At 38.9% G+C, this 18889-nt stretch overlaps 1 protein-coding gene across 1 annotated transcript; it reads right to left on the reverse strand.

The window, feature by feature from the left end:
• Positions 1-9376: 9376 nt before the first annotated feature.
• On the reverse strand, positions 9377-13075 carry LOC145106871 (Protein kinase superfamily protein). The gene is made up of 5 exons (XM_079043797.1): positions 12567-13075; positions 12271-12381; positions 11385-12122; positions 10502-10975; positions 9377-9866 (listed from the first exon to the last, which is right to left on the reverse strand). Exons 3-5 carry the CDS (start codon positions 12111-12113, stop codon positions 9588-9590), a joined length of 1482 nt encoding a protein of 493 aa, XP_078899923.1. The 5' UTR covers positions 12114-12122; positions 12271-12381; positions 12567-13075; the 3' UTR covers positions 9377-9587.
• Positions 13076-18889: the final 5814 nt, after the last annotated feature.

Below are 18889 nucleotides of genomic sequence, written 5' to 3' on the forward strand. Positions count from 1 at the left end.
ATCACTCCTGCGTCGTCCAGTTTGTTGCGAAACACCCATCTCGTACCGACAATGGGATGATTTTGAGGAGGAGGCACGAGAGTCCAAACTTCATTTCGGTCAAATTATGCCAGTTCGTCTTGCATGGTTGTAATCCATTCAGCATGCTCCAATGCTTCCTTGATGGATTTGGGTTCAACCATGGATATGAATGCTGAGAAATGACATTCATTTTGAATATTAGTGGTGGAACGAGTTTGTACACCGGCATTGGGGTTTCCAATTACTTGGTTCGGAGGATGATCCTTCGTCCAAACATGTAATCGTTGGAGTTCTTGGGCAGCCGTTGAACCGATATCAACAGTGGAATTGATTTGCTCCCCCTAAATGGTTTGAATGTTGGGATGATGCTCCCCCTGAACTTCTGAACCAGAAAGGTTGACATCATTATCATAAGGGAACTCAAAGAAGTGTTCATTTTCATCATTGTTGAGAGGATTGGAATCATCGAAATCAGCAGTTGCGTCTTGGAAGCCATCCACATTTGATTCAAGAGAGGGATTAGCATTCTCCCCCTCAACCTGAGAAGGTTGAAATGGATTAGAATCAAATGGAAAGAGGCTTGGGATCGGACCGGGGACATTTTGAGAGACTGGACCTTCCGAAGAGGGAATTGGAATGAGAGATGGTCTTGATCGAGATTCCGAATCAAGAGCAGTTTCGGAAGGACCAAAGAGGGATTCAAAGTCAACTTCAAGAATTGTTTGAGGGTTCGGACATCCTGGTGGAGGAGCATCAGACTCCATGATGTGAGTTGTAATGTGAGTAGGGCCAGAATTCCGAACGAAGTTGTCATCGAAGGTGATGTCAAAGCTTTCTTCCAGAACTCGAGTTCTCCGGTTAAGAACTCTGTAAGCTTTCGATTTTTAAGAGTACCCAAGGAAAATGGCTTCATCAGCTTTAGGTTGGAACTTGGTAAGCTGATCACGGTTGTTCTTGATCAAGCACCTACATCCGAAAATATGCAGAAACGAGATTGATGGCTTCCTAGCATTTATTGTTTCGTACAATGTCATGTTGAGGCGTCGATTGATGATACTACGATTTTTAGTGAAGCAAGCAGTAGACACGGCTTCAGCCCAAAAGTAGAGTGGTAGATTTGCGAAATTCAGCATAGATTGAGTAGCTTCAACGAGAGTTCTATTGCGTCTTTCGACTACACCATTTTGTTGTGGGGTATAGGGAGCTGAGAAGTTGTGGTCTATTCCTTTTTCTGTGAGAAATTTCTCAATGGTGGAATTAGTGAATTCCGATCCATTATCACTTCGGATTCTTCTAACTGGGATTTTTGTAAGAACTTCTATTCCTTTGATGAAATTTATGAGCTCTGAGGCTGTTTCGGATTTCAGGCCTTAGGAAGAAGACCCAAGTGAACCTTGTAAAATCATCAACAATCACAAGAATGTATTTCTTATGATGAAGACTTTCTACAGTGGATGGTCCATAGAGATCAATGTGTAGAAGCTCCAATGGTTCCGAAATGGACTTTTCAATGATAATAGGATGACCCTTCTTTGATTGCTTACCACACTCACAAGCAGCACACAAATGATCATTTTCGAATTTGAGAAGTGGTAAACCTCTCACCATTTCACCGGATACAAGATCATTCATGTACCGAAAGTTTAGATGAGCGAGCCTTCGGTGCCATAACCAACTGACGTCGGGAACAGCTTTTGAGAGAAGGAAGAGTTGCGGCTTACCAATAATCATGTTGATGTCGAGCGGGTACATGTTCTTGTTGTGAAGCGACTTAATTAAACACCCTTTCCGGTCTTCGGTCATTACATAGCTGTACTTTTTGCAAAATTCCACACGTCGATTTGAATCAGTGAGCTGAGCAACACTTATCAAATTATGTTTTAGATCAGCTACATAAGCCACGTGTGAGATAGAGAAGTTTCCGTTGGTGAGAGTTCCATAACCACGAATTTGAGAGTTGGAATTGTTGTCATACGTCGCATAACCAACATTTGGAGAAAGCTTTAAATCTCGCAGAAAATCTTTCTGCCCCGTCATGTGCATGGAGTAAGCACTATCAATATATCATATTGTTTCTTGCTCCGAAGCACACAGTGCCTGCAAAATTAGTGAGTAATGGAGTTTTTAGGCTCCGAATTAGACTTTGGGACGTAGACACGGGCTTTGGACTTTGATTGTGACTTAGGAACAACTTTGTGTTTCTGGGTGATATTCTTGGAATTCTTTGGAAACAGACAGAATGCTAATGTATTTTCATCTATCCAGTAGTCATATTCAATGACCTGAAGGTTCCGAACTGGCTTCTTCGTACCTTTGACGTCCGAAGGGTTTGTAACATTTGTTCCCTCCGGAGTTGTTGTTTCAGCAATGGGAGTTTTGATTTTCCACATAAGATTTTTCTTAGAAGATTTCGAAGATGTTTTCTTTGTATTTGTGGATTTTCTTGATGACACATTGGTTTTTGAAAGATTTGGTTTAAAAATTGTGCCATCAGATTTTGCAATAAGGACAGAGGAAGCAGTCTGAGATTCTGTTGAAGTATTTCGGACGGTCTTGGCAGTTTCATGAGCTTGAGACTGAGTAGAGTTGATGACTTTCTTAGGTTCTACATGACCAAGAGGTTCAGAAGGTCTTTTGAGAATCTTAGTGGGAACAAAGTAGTTTTGACTATGAGTGGATGCATGAGAGTTCCGGGATGAACTTGGTTTGGAGTTCGCAAGGAACCTGGAATTTTGTCTAGTCTTAACTTCCTTTTTAAGTGCATTTCAAGCTTCTACTTTGGGATCTACCATATCCTTCCTATTCAGCATTGGTTTTCTCTTAGGATGAGATGAGGATTTTGAGGTTTGTCCTACGGATGGATTTTTAAACTCAGGAGTAATGGGAACCAATTTAGTTTTTGAGATGACTAAGGAATCCGATTCGCAGGAATCAGAGGACACACAGCTTGAGACGTCAACTTTGTCATCTAAGGATGCCCATACAAACTTAGAGGTAATAGATTCAGTTGTCTTTGGAATGATTTCTTCAATCACATAATTGTTCACATGATTACTTTTAGGGATATGATCTACACAATTTGTAAGATTGTGATGAAAATTTGTGGTCCGATTTAGGTCCAGGTTTGTCAGAAGCGGAAGAGGTGTGGAATCGGGACATGTGACAATTATTGGTTTGAACTCAGGAATTAGGGACTCAAAACGGTCTGCAGACTCAGGAAGTGGAGACAAGGGAGAAACAGGGGTGTCCGAATGTTTGATATTCGGAACCTCTCCCATGAATGTCAAATTTTGCAATTCCTTCAAGGGACTAAAAATTGGTTTCGGAAACTCGCTTCCGAGACCAGGTGCTTTAGACCATGGATGACGAAAATTTATGAGTCATCCGAATGTCCGCATCAAGCATATCTAAGGAATTATGCAAAGCATCTATTTTTGCATTGAGACATTTGTTATCAGCAATTTAAACATTTCTTTCAGAATAGGTGATTTCACATTTATCTTTCAAAATGATACATTCATCGTTTGACATTACAAGCTCATGCTCTAAAGACTCGATTTTCAATTTCTTATCCTCAAAACGTAACCTAAGACGATTCAGTTCACAGTTCTTCTTCTCACTGACTTCTATGGCAGACTCATAGGCTTTATATATGGTGCTCATATTTGTTTGGATTTGGGTCAGATAAGGTTCACAAAGAGATAAATCAAAATTATTATCAGATATCATAGATTTTACCTGTTGAACGATGCTTCAACCAGGTGGGTCATTGGTGGCCATGTAGCAGTGGTGAGGTTCAGCAGCATCATCTTCATCTTCGGACCCAGATGACCAATATCCTTCATCACATTCAACAGTTTTTCTTGCCATCAGACACGTGTTTCTTCCAGTTACCATGTCATCATCATCTCCAGATGACCAATACCCTTCAACATCTCTTGAAACTATTGTTACAAAGGCTTTTTCGCTTTCAGCCATCTCTTGTGCTTTTCGGACGTAGTAAGCAGAATCCTTGATTTTTGGTTTCTATTGAGCTTCAGCCAGGAAATCTTTGGCAAAATGATTTGCATGTCCACACTTATGACACACAATTTTTGGTTTGTCCCATTTGGAACTCTGAGAGGGTTCCGGAGTAGTGTTTGGTTTAGTGATGTTTGGTTTGTATGCTGGATGATTTTCGGAAGTTGGTTTAGGTTCCGGAGCTGAGTTAGGTTGAGGATTGTTATGGTGAGGAGCATTGAATCGGTTTTGGTATGGTTTGTAAGAAGAATTTAACGGACGTTTGTACTTCATTGGGAGTAGGGTGAACTCCTGTTGGAAACGGAGTTCAGAGTTCATTGCTTCGAATTCATCAACAGGATAGGTTTGTGCGGGTAAGGTAGGTGCAGATGTTTGAACCAATGGAATAATGGGTTTGAAGGGATCCGAAGTAGATGAGTTCGGAATGGTTGGTTCAAAGGAACTACAAGGGCAAGAGGACCTCCGGAGAGTTCCCTTAGTTTTTGAGCAACATTTGACTCATGTCCTTGAAGTTCATCAAAAAGTTGATAGAGCTTCAACTTTTTCAAGGAACCATTGCTTTGGAGACAAGATTTCACATTTCCCCATCATTTGCCGAGACTGTTTATAAATTTGAGATTGTACTCCAAAGGAGTTCGGACAATCCCATGAGCAGTCATGTTGTTGACAACGATTCGGTAACGGCTAGAAGTTGAGGCCACAGATTCATCTGGAGTGGTAGTGAAGGTGTCGAAGTCGTTGACAACTGAGGTGAGGCGCTTGTCCTTCATGTTTTCGGAACCTTCAATTAGGTCCTGAAGAGTGTCCCAAATCTCTTTGGCAGATTTGCACAACTTGATGTGCTCGAAGAGTGAAGGAGGAACACCAAACACCATTTCAGAGAAAGCAACTTGGTCAGCATGAAGCTTTTCGATATCATCTGTAGTCAGAGGAGCAGGGCGAGTTTCATCTTCTCTCATGAGCTGAGCAGCTGCATCTCTTACAATTGTTCTTACAGGAACATGTGGACCTTCAGTGACGGATCTCCATATTTCTTCACCTTTTTCTTTGGCAATTAGAAATCTTTCCATTCTAACTTTCCAGTGATCATATTCTTCCACAACTAGTAATGGGGCACGAGTAGGGCCACCCACACTATTTGCGATTTGCATTGAAATCATTCGTTGAGAATTAGAAGCAGCCATTGAAGTTAAGATATCTTCAAGCTAAAGTGGTACATAGAAGAACTTTTATCCTTGACACAGAAATGGTTGAAACACCAAGGTAATTTCAAACCAACTATAATCTGATCTTTATGGAATCAAAGGACAACCACTCAAGCTCTGATACCAATTGTGAGAACAAGATCTTACTTATGCGCAGGGACAAGATTTGAGAACTCAAACCTTGAGTGAATGCTTAAGATCAATGTCTGCTTGCTAATAAATGTTCAAGTCAAGTCTGGAAAGACCAGTCAAGTCTTAGATAATGTTTTCAACAAATGATCAAGTCATTTCATAAGCAACGAGAATAACTGATCAAAGTAAAGCTAAAAATGAAGAACAAGAAGAATGTTTGAAGTAAACTTAAAGAGAATAACAAAAGTGAGTGACAGATCCGTAGTTGACTTGTATTGAATACTCCTATTTATAGGAGAGAATATTACACCGAATTAACTGAAGTGATTACATAGGACCGGACAAAAGACATGATACTGAAATTCTGAATGTCCAAATACAACTATAGACTTAGTCCTATGAAACGTTACATCAATACAAATACATATAAAATAAATGTACAAAAGACAAAACAACGTCATTCCGGATCAGCATCATTCCGGACATGAGAGTCAGTTCCGGAATGTCTTCAGTCTTCACATCTTCTTACTTGGTCCGGACGGATTCCGGACCACTCTCCTCTTCGGAACATACCCTTCGGAATTAGTACTTAGGATTGCTAGTGGTTCACTTTCATGTTCCAACAGGTAAAGTTTCCAGCTTTACCCATCCCAAGTCCTTCTTAATGGGTTTAGACAAAACCCTAGCTCATTAAGACATAAGTCCATGGTCCAAAACCCTTATTACACCAAACCAAGGCAGGGAAAACAAGATCTGGACTCTAGACATCCAATAACCACGTAAAGTTCTGGGCTTTACTTCCTTGCATGGCCTTTAGGGCTCCAAAAGGCCATAATAATCTCTTTAAGCTTGCATGGGACTTCCTAATGGCATAAAGCTTGCACCTTTATGCCTTAACCACCCCAATTACTTCCAGATCTGAAAGGATCATGCTTGGGGGACGTCCAAAACCCAAAGACAACCATTCTTGGACCAAAAACCTTCCAAAAAGGGACTATAAGGAGATCTAATAAACCAAAAGCCAAGATGAAGACTTGATTACCAAGAAATGCAGCAAATAGAGTGTGTCTTCTGGATCTACATCCTCCTTCTTGAACCTCCAACTTCCTTCTTCTTCCTCTTCCTCTTCAAGAGCACACAAATCACACCAAGGTGGCTCAAACACTCACAAGATGAACTAGGGTTTCATGGGTGAGGGTTTGGGGTCTGGGGGCTGAAGATGAGGCTGGGGGAATGAGAATATGATGCTTAAATAGGGCACCAAGTCCCGAAATTAGGGTTTCCCAACCCAGACCAGACTCGCCGAGTCAGTCCCCCGACTCGCCGAGTCGGATACTTAATCTGCAACACGGAACTCGCTCCGACTCGTCGAGTTCTTCCTTGGACTCGACGAGTTGACTCATTGACTTAGGGTTTATCCTTCCCCAACTTGGCCTCCTGGATTCCGGGTGTTTCATTAGGATTAAACCGATAGAGCCCCTCCTTTTTATCCCCTTGGATTAGAGTTTGACCCTGAAACGTCTTAACAGAACAGGTTTTAGGCCAAAATTCAACAAAAACAGGATTATCATCAATGAGTTTTGAGACACTAAGAAGGGATTTTGTGAGATCAGGAACATGAAGAACATTAGTTAATTTAAGATGGGGTAGAGATGAAGATCCAATATGAGAGATAGTCAAGTTATTACCATTGCCTACTTGGATTTTGTCACCTCCAGTGTAGGAATCAGCAATGTTGAGTTTGTTGAGGTCTGGTGTGACATGATTAGTTGCTCCACTGTCTACATACCAAGCCGGATCAAATACTGTAGATTGACTTTGCTGAGTCAAGTGAACTTGGCGAGGTTTGCCTTTTGGATTTGGTTTTCTGTAGGGATAATCTGTGAGATTGCCTCGCTGCCAACAGTCAATGGCTTCATGACCAGGCTTGGCACACAATTGACACATAACACACTTCTTTCTAGGATCTGAGTTTCGAGAAGAGTTGGAGACCTGTCCATTTTGAGATTGAGTTTTGTGGGTAAATCAGTTAACATTTAGAGCAGCAACAGTGGGGGAGGAATTGACTGAAGCAAGACGCAGGTGTTCTTGCTCAAGTCTCGCTTCTTCATGTAATAGGTACCCTACAAGATCATCAATAGTTAGAACTTCCGATTTCAACATAAATGCGGTAATGAAACTCCCATAAGATGAATCTAAGCCACTCAGAATGTATCCAATAAGATCTTCATCATCAACAGGATGAAGATTTTTAGCCAAAGCATCAGAGATGGAGCATTTTCGCTCTATGTACTCAAGCATGGTCATAGAACCTTTTGCAAGAGTTTGAAATTGAACCTTCAATTGCATTCGACATGCCCTAGTTTGAGCTTGAAACAATTTTTCAATTGTCTGCCAGGCTGCACGAGATGAGGTAGAGCGAGCAACAAGAGCAGACGCATGATCAGTAAATGTGGATTTGAGCCAGAGTAAAACAAACTTGTCACGTTTCTTCCAGGTGGTATACTCCGAATTTGGAATGGTAGTAGCATGAACCGCAACAACAGCAGGAGCGGTAGCAGTGGCTGGTATCGCTTCAACAGCGGGAACGTCAACTGTCTCGGACGGAGGTTTAGGGTTTAACACAAAATCCTCCAAATCAAACGTCTCTAGTGTTGAGATTATATTGGTGCACCATAAGGCAAAGTTTTTGTGATCCAATTTAGTAGTAATTGGGGGAATCTGGAAATTGAGAGTAGAGGATGTGGTGGTAGCCAAATGGAGAAGATTGGCAGTTCCGGTAGCCATGAAAAGATCAGAAAAAAGAAAACTTTGTGCAGATTGAGCCTTAGCTCTGATACCATAAAGGGGATGAGATCTCAATCGATGATTTTGATTTACAGCAAACCATTGTTTAAATACAAGTATAAGAGTTGTTTATACACTCCTGATTATATGCTATGACTATTGACCTTTTGACTACATCAATACAGACGTTTACAAAAAGTACAATACATATTAGATACATATTTGCTATTAAGAAAAACTAGTAATATACTAAGGCCATGAGGAGTACCGAAGCCACCTCCTCCTTCACTTCATTTTCTGACAATCCACCTCAAGCAAACATCAAACCCAAAACTTTGCAAGGAGAGAGAATCGACAGTTTCTTGTCCATTTAGGCCATTTTTCTCGGCATGTTGAGGCAAGTGGCGGTGTTTTCCGCAATGAGTCAGACAATACACCAAGGGGTAGTATCCAACCATTCCCTTCGGCCTAAAGCCACTAAAAATCATACTACAATGATTGATATCTTAGAACATGTTTTTCAACGAGCTTTTGAGAGTTTTCATTTAAAGAAAATGAATTTAAAGAATAAAACATTATTAAGGAATACAAGTTTAAAACTTTTATTTTTAGAAACAAAAAACGCATAATCCAAAAACTACTTCAAATAGTTTTTGAGATCTTTAGCTTTTTTGTTTAAATCTAGAGTTTTTATCAAGATGTTTTATATATAATTTAGAAGGATGCAACCTGTTTTCCAAACATCGTTTTCGAAACATGTCTACATCAATAAAAGTTACAACTTCCGGCTATCATCTACTTTTGGAAAAATATAACCCTAATCATCAGTTTTCTAGTCATAATTCTCAATTATTTCGGCTTTTTACTACATTTCAATTTTTTCGAAAAGCTCTTAATCAAAAAACTACTTCAAATAACTTTCGAGATCTTTAGGTTTTACGTTTAAATTTGGAGCTTTTATTGAGATGTTCACTTATGTAATTATATACTTATCAAAAATTTCCACATACTATACCAATAAAAAAAAACTATATTTTTCGGCTACCATCAATTTTTGCAAACATACCCATAGTCATTGGTTTTCTAGTCACAATATCTCAATTATTTCAGTAATTTACTCCATTTCACTTTTTCTGCACGGCCCTACGAAAATATATTTTTACAAATTTGATAATTTAACAACTAACAAATACGAGTATATCACAACCCACTTCTTCAAACACAATTCGAAATCATATTCACCATCAAAACATGACCAATATGTGTCTGAAACCAATCTTTAACAACAATGTATCGATAAAACCCTAACCATTCACATAAACAAAATCCAAACATAATTCAAAAACAAACACTTTCTTTAATTACATCATTACCCGGTCAACCAAAAACATCTCCAGATAAAAATATAAACTCACAAAGTTTTCATGAAAACCTCGGTTTAGGCATAGGAGAGTTATGTTGATGTTGATGATGAGGCCCAAGCTTCTGAATCCAATGGCGAAGTCCCTTTTTATTATCTAAACATGTTGGATGTTGTAAAAGTTTCAAGTTTCCATCACGTGCTATTAAAGATTCAAACTCTTCTAACACCTTCACCACTTGCCAAAACTCTGGCCTTTTTTCTGGTTGTGTAGACCAACATTGCTCTATTAATGCTTTCATTGCCGGAGCACAGTCTGCCGGAATAGTTGGCCGGAGATTCTGAAAAAGGGCAAAAAAGGAATTTCGTAAGTGGGTTTCTTGCAATGTACTTTCGTGGTTTTGTTTGTTATGGCGATTTACTTTTTTACTTTGAAAAATCTACCGAATTATAGCAAACTCCATCTGAATATAAAGCCGCTTTCATTGCTATAATGGGTAAATTTTTATAATGAGAAAAGAATGAAAGTATAATGTTGTAATAGAAATAAATGAAAGTACGATGCTATAATACACAAATAAATGAAAGTATACTATTTCTTGCATTTAGCCCAAAAACAAACGAGGGAATTTTTTTTAAATGTTAAAAGACTTAAACTATGCTTGGCGTACTAGCCGATAGCTGAAAAGACGTTTGGTAAAAACTAGCTAAAATACATAAAATGACATAAAAGGACATTTAGGATAATGAGTTTTCTATAATTATTAAGGGTGTTTTTGGAATATTTTAAAAATGCTAGTCAAAGTAGCTTTTCAAAAAGTTAGTTTATAAGCTACTTTTTGGCTTGCCAAACATGAAAACTTAAAAAAACTCGAAAAATAATATAGATTATCAGCTAGCTATGATGACGTGCCAAAAATAGCAAGAAACTCAAAAAGAACAATTACAAGATAGATATAGATAAAGATAGAGATACCTTATGAACAACAGCAAATGCAGCTTGGATAGGAGTCATATCTTTATAAGGTATAGTTCCAGCCACCATCTCCCACAAAATAAGCCCAAATCCATACACATCAACCTTCCTCCCATACGCCTTTCTTTTAATCATTTCGGGTGCCATCCACCTATACGTCCCCGGATCATCCGCCAGAAAATCACAATACGCTTCTTCACAACCGATCCCAAAATCCGCAATTTTCAGATTGAAATCTTGATTTATTAATATATTCTCAGGTTTAAGATCCCTATGAATCACGCCTTGTGAATGAATATACTCCATTCCACGTGCAATGTCTAAAGACATTTTAATAAGCTTTTCTAACGGAAGATACTCTTTTTCTTTTCCGGTATTGTCCTCGAGTTTATGTAGGTATGCCCTTAAAGAACCTTCTGAAAGATACTCGGTTATGATACAGAAAACCGGTGGTTGTCTACACGCCGCTACAAACTAGCACCATAAAAAGTTTAAAGAAAATTAGTTAAACATTTAATAATTTACCTAATAATGATTGGTACAAATGATTGTTTTAAACTAAAGTTGTTTAAAGTTAAGAGATAGGTAGGTTATTTTAAGAGGGGAAGGAAGATACATAATAGCATTTGTACTTCCATCTTTTTATCGATTTAGCTACTTACCTATATTTTACTTTCCCCATTTTACCGATTTTGCCATTAAACTATTGTTTTTATCGAATTAGTAATCATACAATATAGATTTAGCAGCTTAACAATTTTCTAAAGTGATTAAACTTTTTCGACTATGTAAAAGAAACTTAAAATGATAGTTACGAATTCAAAATCATAATAATCAATATAGAAAAACATACAAAATACGAAAGATTCGAAGATAATTATACCTTAATGACATTTTGATGGTGGAGTCGCGACAAAAGATTAACTTCTCGGATAAATTGGTTCTCAAGTCTAACTCCAAGTTCTTCATTTTCGTCATCATCAGGAAGCCTAATAATCTTAACAGCAACAGCTTCATCTTTATAAATTCCATGGTAAAGTTGACTATTTGCACCATGAGCAAATCTATGGCCAAGAAAAAGCTTTGAAAGGTCAACCATAACATCATCAATTGTTTCGACAGAAGTAACCTTCCCTCCACCATGGTCAAACAGCTTTGACCAAGAATAATCCCTTTTCATCTTCTTTTTATCTTGAATCTTCATCGAATTGAAATGTTTAAGAGGACTAGAAAGATTCTCATGAGCCCTAACGTTAACAGCAGTCATGTTTCTGTGAAACATCTTTTTTTCTTTAAACCCTTTTTCCGTTTCTACCCTTTGTGGATGTGGGGTTGAGAATCTTTTTGTGTTTGACCTTGCTTCTTTGAAGGTGTCGGGGACGGTGGTTTTGGGTGGCGGAGTTACGGTTCTGTACTTGTTTGTGACCGGATTTGCTTGGATTTCGGCGGGTTTTGGGTCTTCGAGAGTTTTTGGGGGTCGGGTTTTTATACCCGCGATTCGAATTGGTTGACCATCGGATAGAAATGAGGCTAATCTTGCAGAATCTAATCGATGACATACTGTGTGAGAGAATTTTGTTCTTCTGATCCAAGAATTAGCCTCGTCGTTCATTTTTGCTCCCTAAAATTCGACAATCTTTCTTTTATTCCGATAATACCCAAATCAAACCACGCCCATGTTCACGATTACACGATATTTGTTCAAGAAATGTTGAAAATGGTAAACTTGAAAGCTTCAAGAAGACGATCAAAAGCAGGGTGGGTTGTACCTTCGATCAATTGAGGTATAGATCTTGATGAATCAAATCAAGCCATCGTAAATTCAACACAAAGATAAAGACTTTTGAAATGAAAAGTCAAACGCCACCTTCCTTCAAAGCCTGAAACATCCCACAAAACAATAAATAAACAAACAATCCAATCAATTAATATATTAAAGAGTACGAGTCGTTTGAATTAAAAATTGAATCGAGAAACAGTCATATGATTGCAGGGGTTAGAGACAATTATTAGCCACAAAATTTCTAAAAAATTACAAAAACAAACTATCAAATCACAATCTTACCAAAAGGGTATATAATTCGATGTCTTCAAGAGAATCTGTGACCTAAAAACACCAAAAAAAATCTATTTTTTTTTTCTGGGTGATTTAATTAAATCAAATCAAAAACTCATCTCTGCCGTCTTCTTCTCTCACCAAGAAAGAATGTTTTCCAGGTGGGAGATAAAAGATAGAGAGAGACACACACAGAAATTCAAGAACATAAACAAGATTTTTCTGGGTGTTCCTATTCAAATGTGAATACAAATAAGAGAGAAAAGGAAAAAAGAAAAAGAACCCACAAATAAAAAAAAGTTTTATTTTTTTAATATAAAAAGAGGTGGTGGTGGTGGTGGTATATTATACGGATCTTTGTGTGTAAGTAGTGTGAGTTGATGATGATTCGGTGGACCCCGGCGGTAGGCGGTGGACGGTGGTGATGGTGGTGATTGCGGGTGGGACCTCCCTCGGTTATTGTTTCTACAAAGTCAAGAAACGAAACAATCAAAGAGATGGGCAAATAATACTAATACTAAAAGCAAATAAAAGAGAATAATATACATAAAATATGTGTATATATAGACAGAGAAAGAGAGAGAAAAAGAAAATGCTACCATCACCATCACAGAATTGGGGTACGGAACAACAAAAGAAAGCCAAAAGGAAAAGCCATTCTAACTTTCTTTTCTCAATTTTCACTCAACCCCTTCAACATATCAATAATGACAACTATGTCTCAAACTACATCGAGTTTATGCTTATGCCACTTCAAACAGTTCATATGTTTTTAGGTTTTGAGTTCAAGTATTATACATGTATAGTATATGCATATTGTATAGTGAGCTATGTTTTAACTAATGTAAAGTTCGGAGGACAAAAGTCTTATTCTTTTCAATATGTTTTATCAGATTTTAAGCCGAAGAGATTCATTTGTCTATGTACAAAATTGTTATTTCAAATCAACAATTTTGGTTTGTTGGTGTAAACTAAGGAGGATGTCATTTATTCTAGCATTTCTAGAATCACAAGTTTATCCAATCCGGAGATGTTCATTGAATTAAGAAACAGCTAAAAACAAAACCGACTTTTAGCATATATCATATTAATGCATTGATGAGTTTTTGATCTTTATTAAGAACTAGAATAGGTAGTTTGTGCTTATTTAGAAGATACGATGTAAGTTACTAAGTTCTTTATACTTATCTTCAAAATATATTGTATACTTTTCATAGGAGATTTTGTTGTACTTAGTTGTAACTTGTTGAGATAGTTTAGGAAAATTGTTGTAAATTCACTGTATAAAGATTATACACTTGTAACCAGAATTTTAATTTTTTTCTTCAAAACCATTAAAGCTCTTATATTATATTAGAGAACCTACGATCCTATGCTATTTCTACCGAAAACAATCATTCCACAACTTCTGCAATTCTCTTCTTGGTTTTCGGTGGTGCGGCAACTAACCTTCAATTCATGACGCTCAGTGTCCATCTTACGCATATTACTCTCTTTGGCATGGAACTATCCGTTTTGCGCTTGAATGTGAGTCATATGTAATAAAAGATCAAATAAACGGTCGAATAAGTGATTTTACCATAAGCCTACAACCAAACAAAGAACTTGAAGTAAGGTTAAATCAAGCATTCTCAAGCTATGCAATCATAATTATGTACAACCCTAAGGCATTCATTTAGCAAATAAATAACATTAGCATGTATGAAATTAGATTATACTGAGAATCAGTTCTTGTTTCATTGATTGAATCGTCCCTGGTTACATCAGAATAGTTGGATAAATAGTCACAAGAAAATAACAAACTAGCCTAACCTATCGGATAAGAAGTCTATCTAGAATAAGATAAATAAACGAGGCATAATAATAACAATTCCTTTACTCCCCCTCAAGTTGAAGCATGAAGATTACGAATGTTCAACTTGACCATGAGAGATTGCAGCCGTTCCGTGCCAAGTGGTTTAGTGAGTAAGTCCGCCAGTTGATCTTTGGTGTGAACCCATATAGGAGCGATCTCTTTTGATTCCACCCTTTCCCGAACAAAGTAGCAATCCATTTCCACGTGTTTCGTGCGTTCATGGAAAACTGGATTGTGTGCTATGTGTTTTGCAGATTCATTGTCACACATGAGAGTGGTAGGCGAGTTAATGACAACACCTAAATCAGTGAGTAGCCAACGAACCCAAAGAATCTCACTCACTGTCGTTGCCATTGCACGATATTCAGCCTCAGCGGAAGACCTCGAAACCACCGATTGTTTCTTGGATTTCCAAGAAACGGGAGCTCCTCCAAGGAGAAGTAAGTATCATGTTCGAGAACGGCGCGAATAGGGACATCCCAACCAATCGGAATCACTATAAGCTACTAGATTAGTAGACCCATCTTTTGGAAGCAAGATACCTTGTCCGATTGTGGTCTTCAAATAACGTAAAACACGTAAAGTTGCATCCCAGTGTGGATGTTTAGGATCGGAGACGAATTGACTCAAAATATTAACCGAATATGTTATATCGGGGCGAGTGGCTTGTAAATACAAAAGACGACCAACGAGACGCCTGTACATATTTGCATCGACCCGGTTTTCATTGTCACCTTTATCGAGTTTAAGGTTCTGTTCCATGGGAAAACGGCTTGGTCTGCACCCCAGCATACCTGAATCGTCCAAAATATCCATGGTGTATTTGTGTTGACTGAGAACTAAACCTTCTTCCATGCGTGACACCTCGATTCCCAAAAAATATTTTAAACTACCTTGGTCTTTGATACTAAATTGGGTATGGAGACTAGATTTTGTACTCTCAATCTTTTCTGCATTATTACCAACAATGACCACATCGTCTACATAAATAAGAGCCGCCACAAAAATATCGTTTTTTTTGTAAATGAAAAGAGAGTGGTCAGCATGAGATTGTATGAAACCAAGTGCACGAATAGCTGTGGTAAACTTGTGATGCCAATTGCGACTTGCTTGTTTTAAGCCGTACAGTGACTTTTTGAGTTTGCATACTCGCGTGTCTCCTTCTTTGCCAAATCCTTGGGGAATCTTCATGTATACATCTTCTTCCAAGTCACCATGCAAGAATGCATTATTCACATCGAGTTGGTGAATAATCCAATTCCTTTTCACAGCAACAGTCAATAAAATTCGAATCGTAACAAGTTTAGCCACCGGTGCAAAAGTATCGTGAAAATCTACTCCTTCCATTTGCGTGTAGCCCTTTGCAACAAGACGGGCTTTGTACATCTCTATATCGCCATTTGGTTTGAACTTAGTCTTGAAGATCCATTTGGAATCAATGGCATGTTTGCCTTCAGGAAGAAAGGTGAGCTCCCATGTGTCATTATCTTCCAAAGCTTTTATTTCACGTTGCATTGCAAGCCGCCATTTGGGTTGTCTAGCAGCCTGTTTAAAACTTTTTGGCTCATTGTGAAGAACAATAGCCGCTAGAAAAGCCTTATGTGAAGGTGAAATTTTTTTATATGAAACATAATGACTTAGGGGATGTACCGTAGAAGCAACTCGATCGGACGCGGGTGGTGGATGATTGATCGATGGGGGAAGGTTTACTTCGAAGTCTTGAAACCGGATTGGTTGACTTCTTGTTCGAGTGGCACGGTGCTCATCAGAGAGTTCTAAATGTATTGGTTGTGTCTCTACTTCGGTGACGTCATCATGTATGTTGATGACGTCAGCATCTTCTAAAGGTGCCGAAGAGTCAACAGGTGCCTCATGGATTACGTCAGCCCCATCACCATGTGATCCGTTCTCGTCGTCATGCATGGAAGGGTTGGGAATATCACTATGTAATGTGAATAAATCTTTATTCTGTGATTGTTTATTTGTTTCAACATAATTCATGGGAAATTCATTCTCTAAGAACCATACATCACGAGAGACTATTATCTTCTTACTTTCCAAATCATATATTTTATATCCCTTAGTGCCATGGGGATATCCAACAAATATGTCGGGCTTACCCCGTTTCTCAAATTTGTCTCCCCTGGTGTCTGTGTTTCTATGATAAGTCAAACACCCAAATACCCGCATGTGTTCGTATGAGGGTTTTCGCTGGAACAGTACCTCATAAGGCGTGGCACCATGTAAAACCTTGGTGGGCATTCTATTAATGACATATGTAGTTGTCAATATACACTCCCCCCAAAAGGTTGTGGGTGAATTAGCTTGAAAGCGTAAGGCACGTGCAGTTTCAAGTAAATGTCGATGCTTGCGTTCCACCACCCCGTTTTGTTGTGGGGTGTGCGGGCAAGATGTTTCTAACATAATTCCTTCTTGTGCATAAAAATCATGCATGTCATTTGATACAAACTCCCCCCCCCCCCCCCCCCGTTGTCACATCTGACACGCTTTATTTGAACACCAAATTGTGTTTGACCATTTTGTGAAAATCCATGAGGCGTGTGCTTGCCTCATGTTTGTGTTTAATTAAAAAAGTCCATACAGCCCTACTAAAATCATCTACAATGGTAAGAAAGTAAGACGCTTTGCTCATAGACGGGTATCTATATTTCCCCCACACATCACAATGCACCAAATCAAAACATGAAAGAGTTTTTATTTCACTAATGGGAAAAGGGAGACGTGTGTGTGTTTGGCTTTAAAACAAGCATCACACCCGTTATTATCTTTAGAAACATCAATAAAATCTAAGTTTGAAATCTTCTTGGTGGATGGATGACCCAGGCGTCTATGCCAAACCTTACATGTTGTTAGGAGAGCTTTGCTTGGCTTCGTTGACCTCGTCTGATACAATCCTCCAACACGGTCACCCGCTCCAATCAAGCGCTTCGTCCCCAACTCCTGCATTACAACAAAACCAGGGAAGAAAGAAACCACACAATTCAACTCATCAGTGAGTTTCCCTACCGAAAGAAGATTGTAATCAAAATTAGGAACAAGCAAAACTCCTTTAATTTTAACACCCCCATTTAGAGTGTGTTCACCCTCCCCCGTAACAGGCACCATGTCGCCATTGGGGATGACTACAGGTGTCTCTTTAGGGTTTGGGTTTTTGTTTTCCAAAAAATCATCTCTACACGTCATGTGTTCGGTTGCCCCTGAGTCGACAACCCAACCATCATAAGATTGATTGCTACCTGCCATGTTTGCTCGTGGATTAGATTTATTGCCTGTCAAGTTTCCATTTTCTTGAAAGTGAGCGACAAAGAGCCGGTATTGTTCGTCAGTTAAGCCGGGTACAGGGCTCGTTTCTAGTTCCACAGAAGCTGCCTTGGGCTTTGTTTTCTCTTTGTTGCCGGGCCACCAATCAGGATATCCTATCAGTTTAAAACATCCTTCTTTATCGTGCCCTTCACGCTGGCAGTGAGAGCACTTTTCTTACTTTTCGTTTTCTGACTTAGGGTTTTTCTTGATTACCTTGTTGACCGGTGTCGAGTTCATCTTTGCTGAAGTCTGTCTGAAGCTTCTCTGTCCGTTGTAATCTGCTTGAAACGCTGCAGCTTCTACTCTGGTTCTTTTGGAGTTGCCTGTAATGGCTCGCTGTTGTTCACTTTCGGCTACCAGATGGTTAATAGTGCTTAACGATGGTGTCGGTTTCATGGCTAAAATCTGAGTTCGAAGCACAGAAAAGTCATCGTCTAACCCCATTAAAAATTCGTAGGATCTCTCTTTCTCCTTTACTTCGTTGAGTTGTTTCCCGATCCCACAGTGGCACCCTTCACACATGCAACGAGGGTTAGGAAGAACGGTTTGGAGTTCATCCCAAGCAGTCCTCAACTTGGTATAATACGTTGAAACAGACGCACCACCTTGCCGCAAGGCGTTGAGGGTTTGTTTCAATTCGTAGGCTCGAGGTGCTCCTTCTTTCTCGAACCGTTTTTCTAGATCACGCCAAATCTCATATGACGTGTTAGCATATCTGACGCTGGTGCGTATCTCTCTTTCCATAGTCGTCGTTATCCACCCCTTTATCATCGCATCGGCTCGTGTCCAAGCCAAGTTCAAAGGAGACTTTGTGTCTGGTTTCTCGATTGTGCCATCCACAAACCCCATCTTGTTCTTTGCCAGCAAGAAATTCATCATCTCTTGCTTCCATTCTCCGTAATTACTATCGTTCAACACATCGTTTACCTGCATCTGCTTAGGGTAATCCGATGGATGAATATAGTATGGAGAGCTTGTATCTATTTCGTTTTTCTTGTCATCACCAGACGATTCCGGCTTATCTCCTGCCATTGGAAGTCCGGTTATGTATGGATCTTATGCTTTGATACCATATGAAATTAGATTATACTGAGAATCAGTTCTAGTTTCATTGATTGAATCATCCCTGATTACATCAGAATAGTTGGATAAA

Source organism: Lactuca virosa, chromosome 4 (genome assembly GCF_052849685.1).
Source record: "Lactuca virosa cultivar CGN04683 chromosome 4, Lactuca_virosa_CGN04683_v6, whole genome shotgun sequence".
NCBI classification, from domain to species: Eukaryota; Viridiplantae; Streptophyta; class Magnoliopsida; order Asterales; family Asteraceae; genus Lactuca; species Lactuca virosa.

Bases quoted from the DNA above. Each gene is read 5' to 3' on its own strand.
- LOC145106871 (XM_079043797.1), bottom strand. From the start codon at position 12,113: ATGAACGACGAGGCTAATTCTTGGATCAGAAGAACAAAATTCTCTCAC. The intron at 10,976-11,384 runs GTATAATTATCT...TTATGGTGCTAG, and splicing joins ACCATCAAAATGTCATTAAG to TTTGTAGCGGCGTGTAGACA. The intron at 9,867-10,501 runs GTATCTCTATCT...GCCCTTTTTCAG, and splicing joins CATTTGCTGTTGTTCATAAG to AATCTCCGGCCAACTATTCC.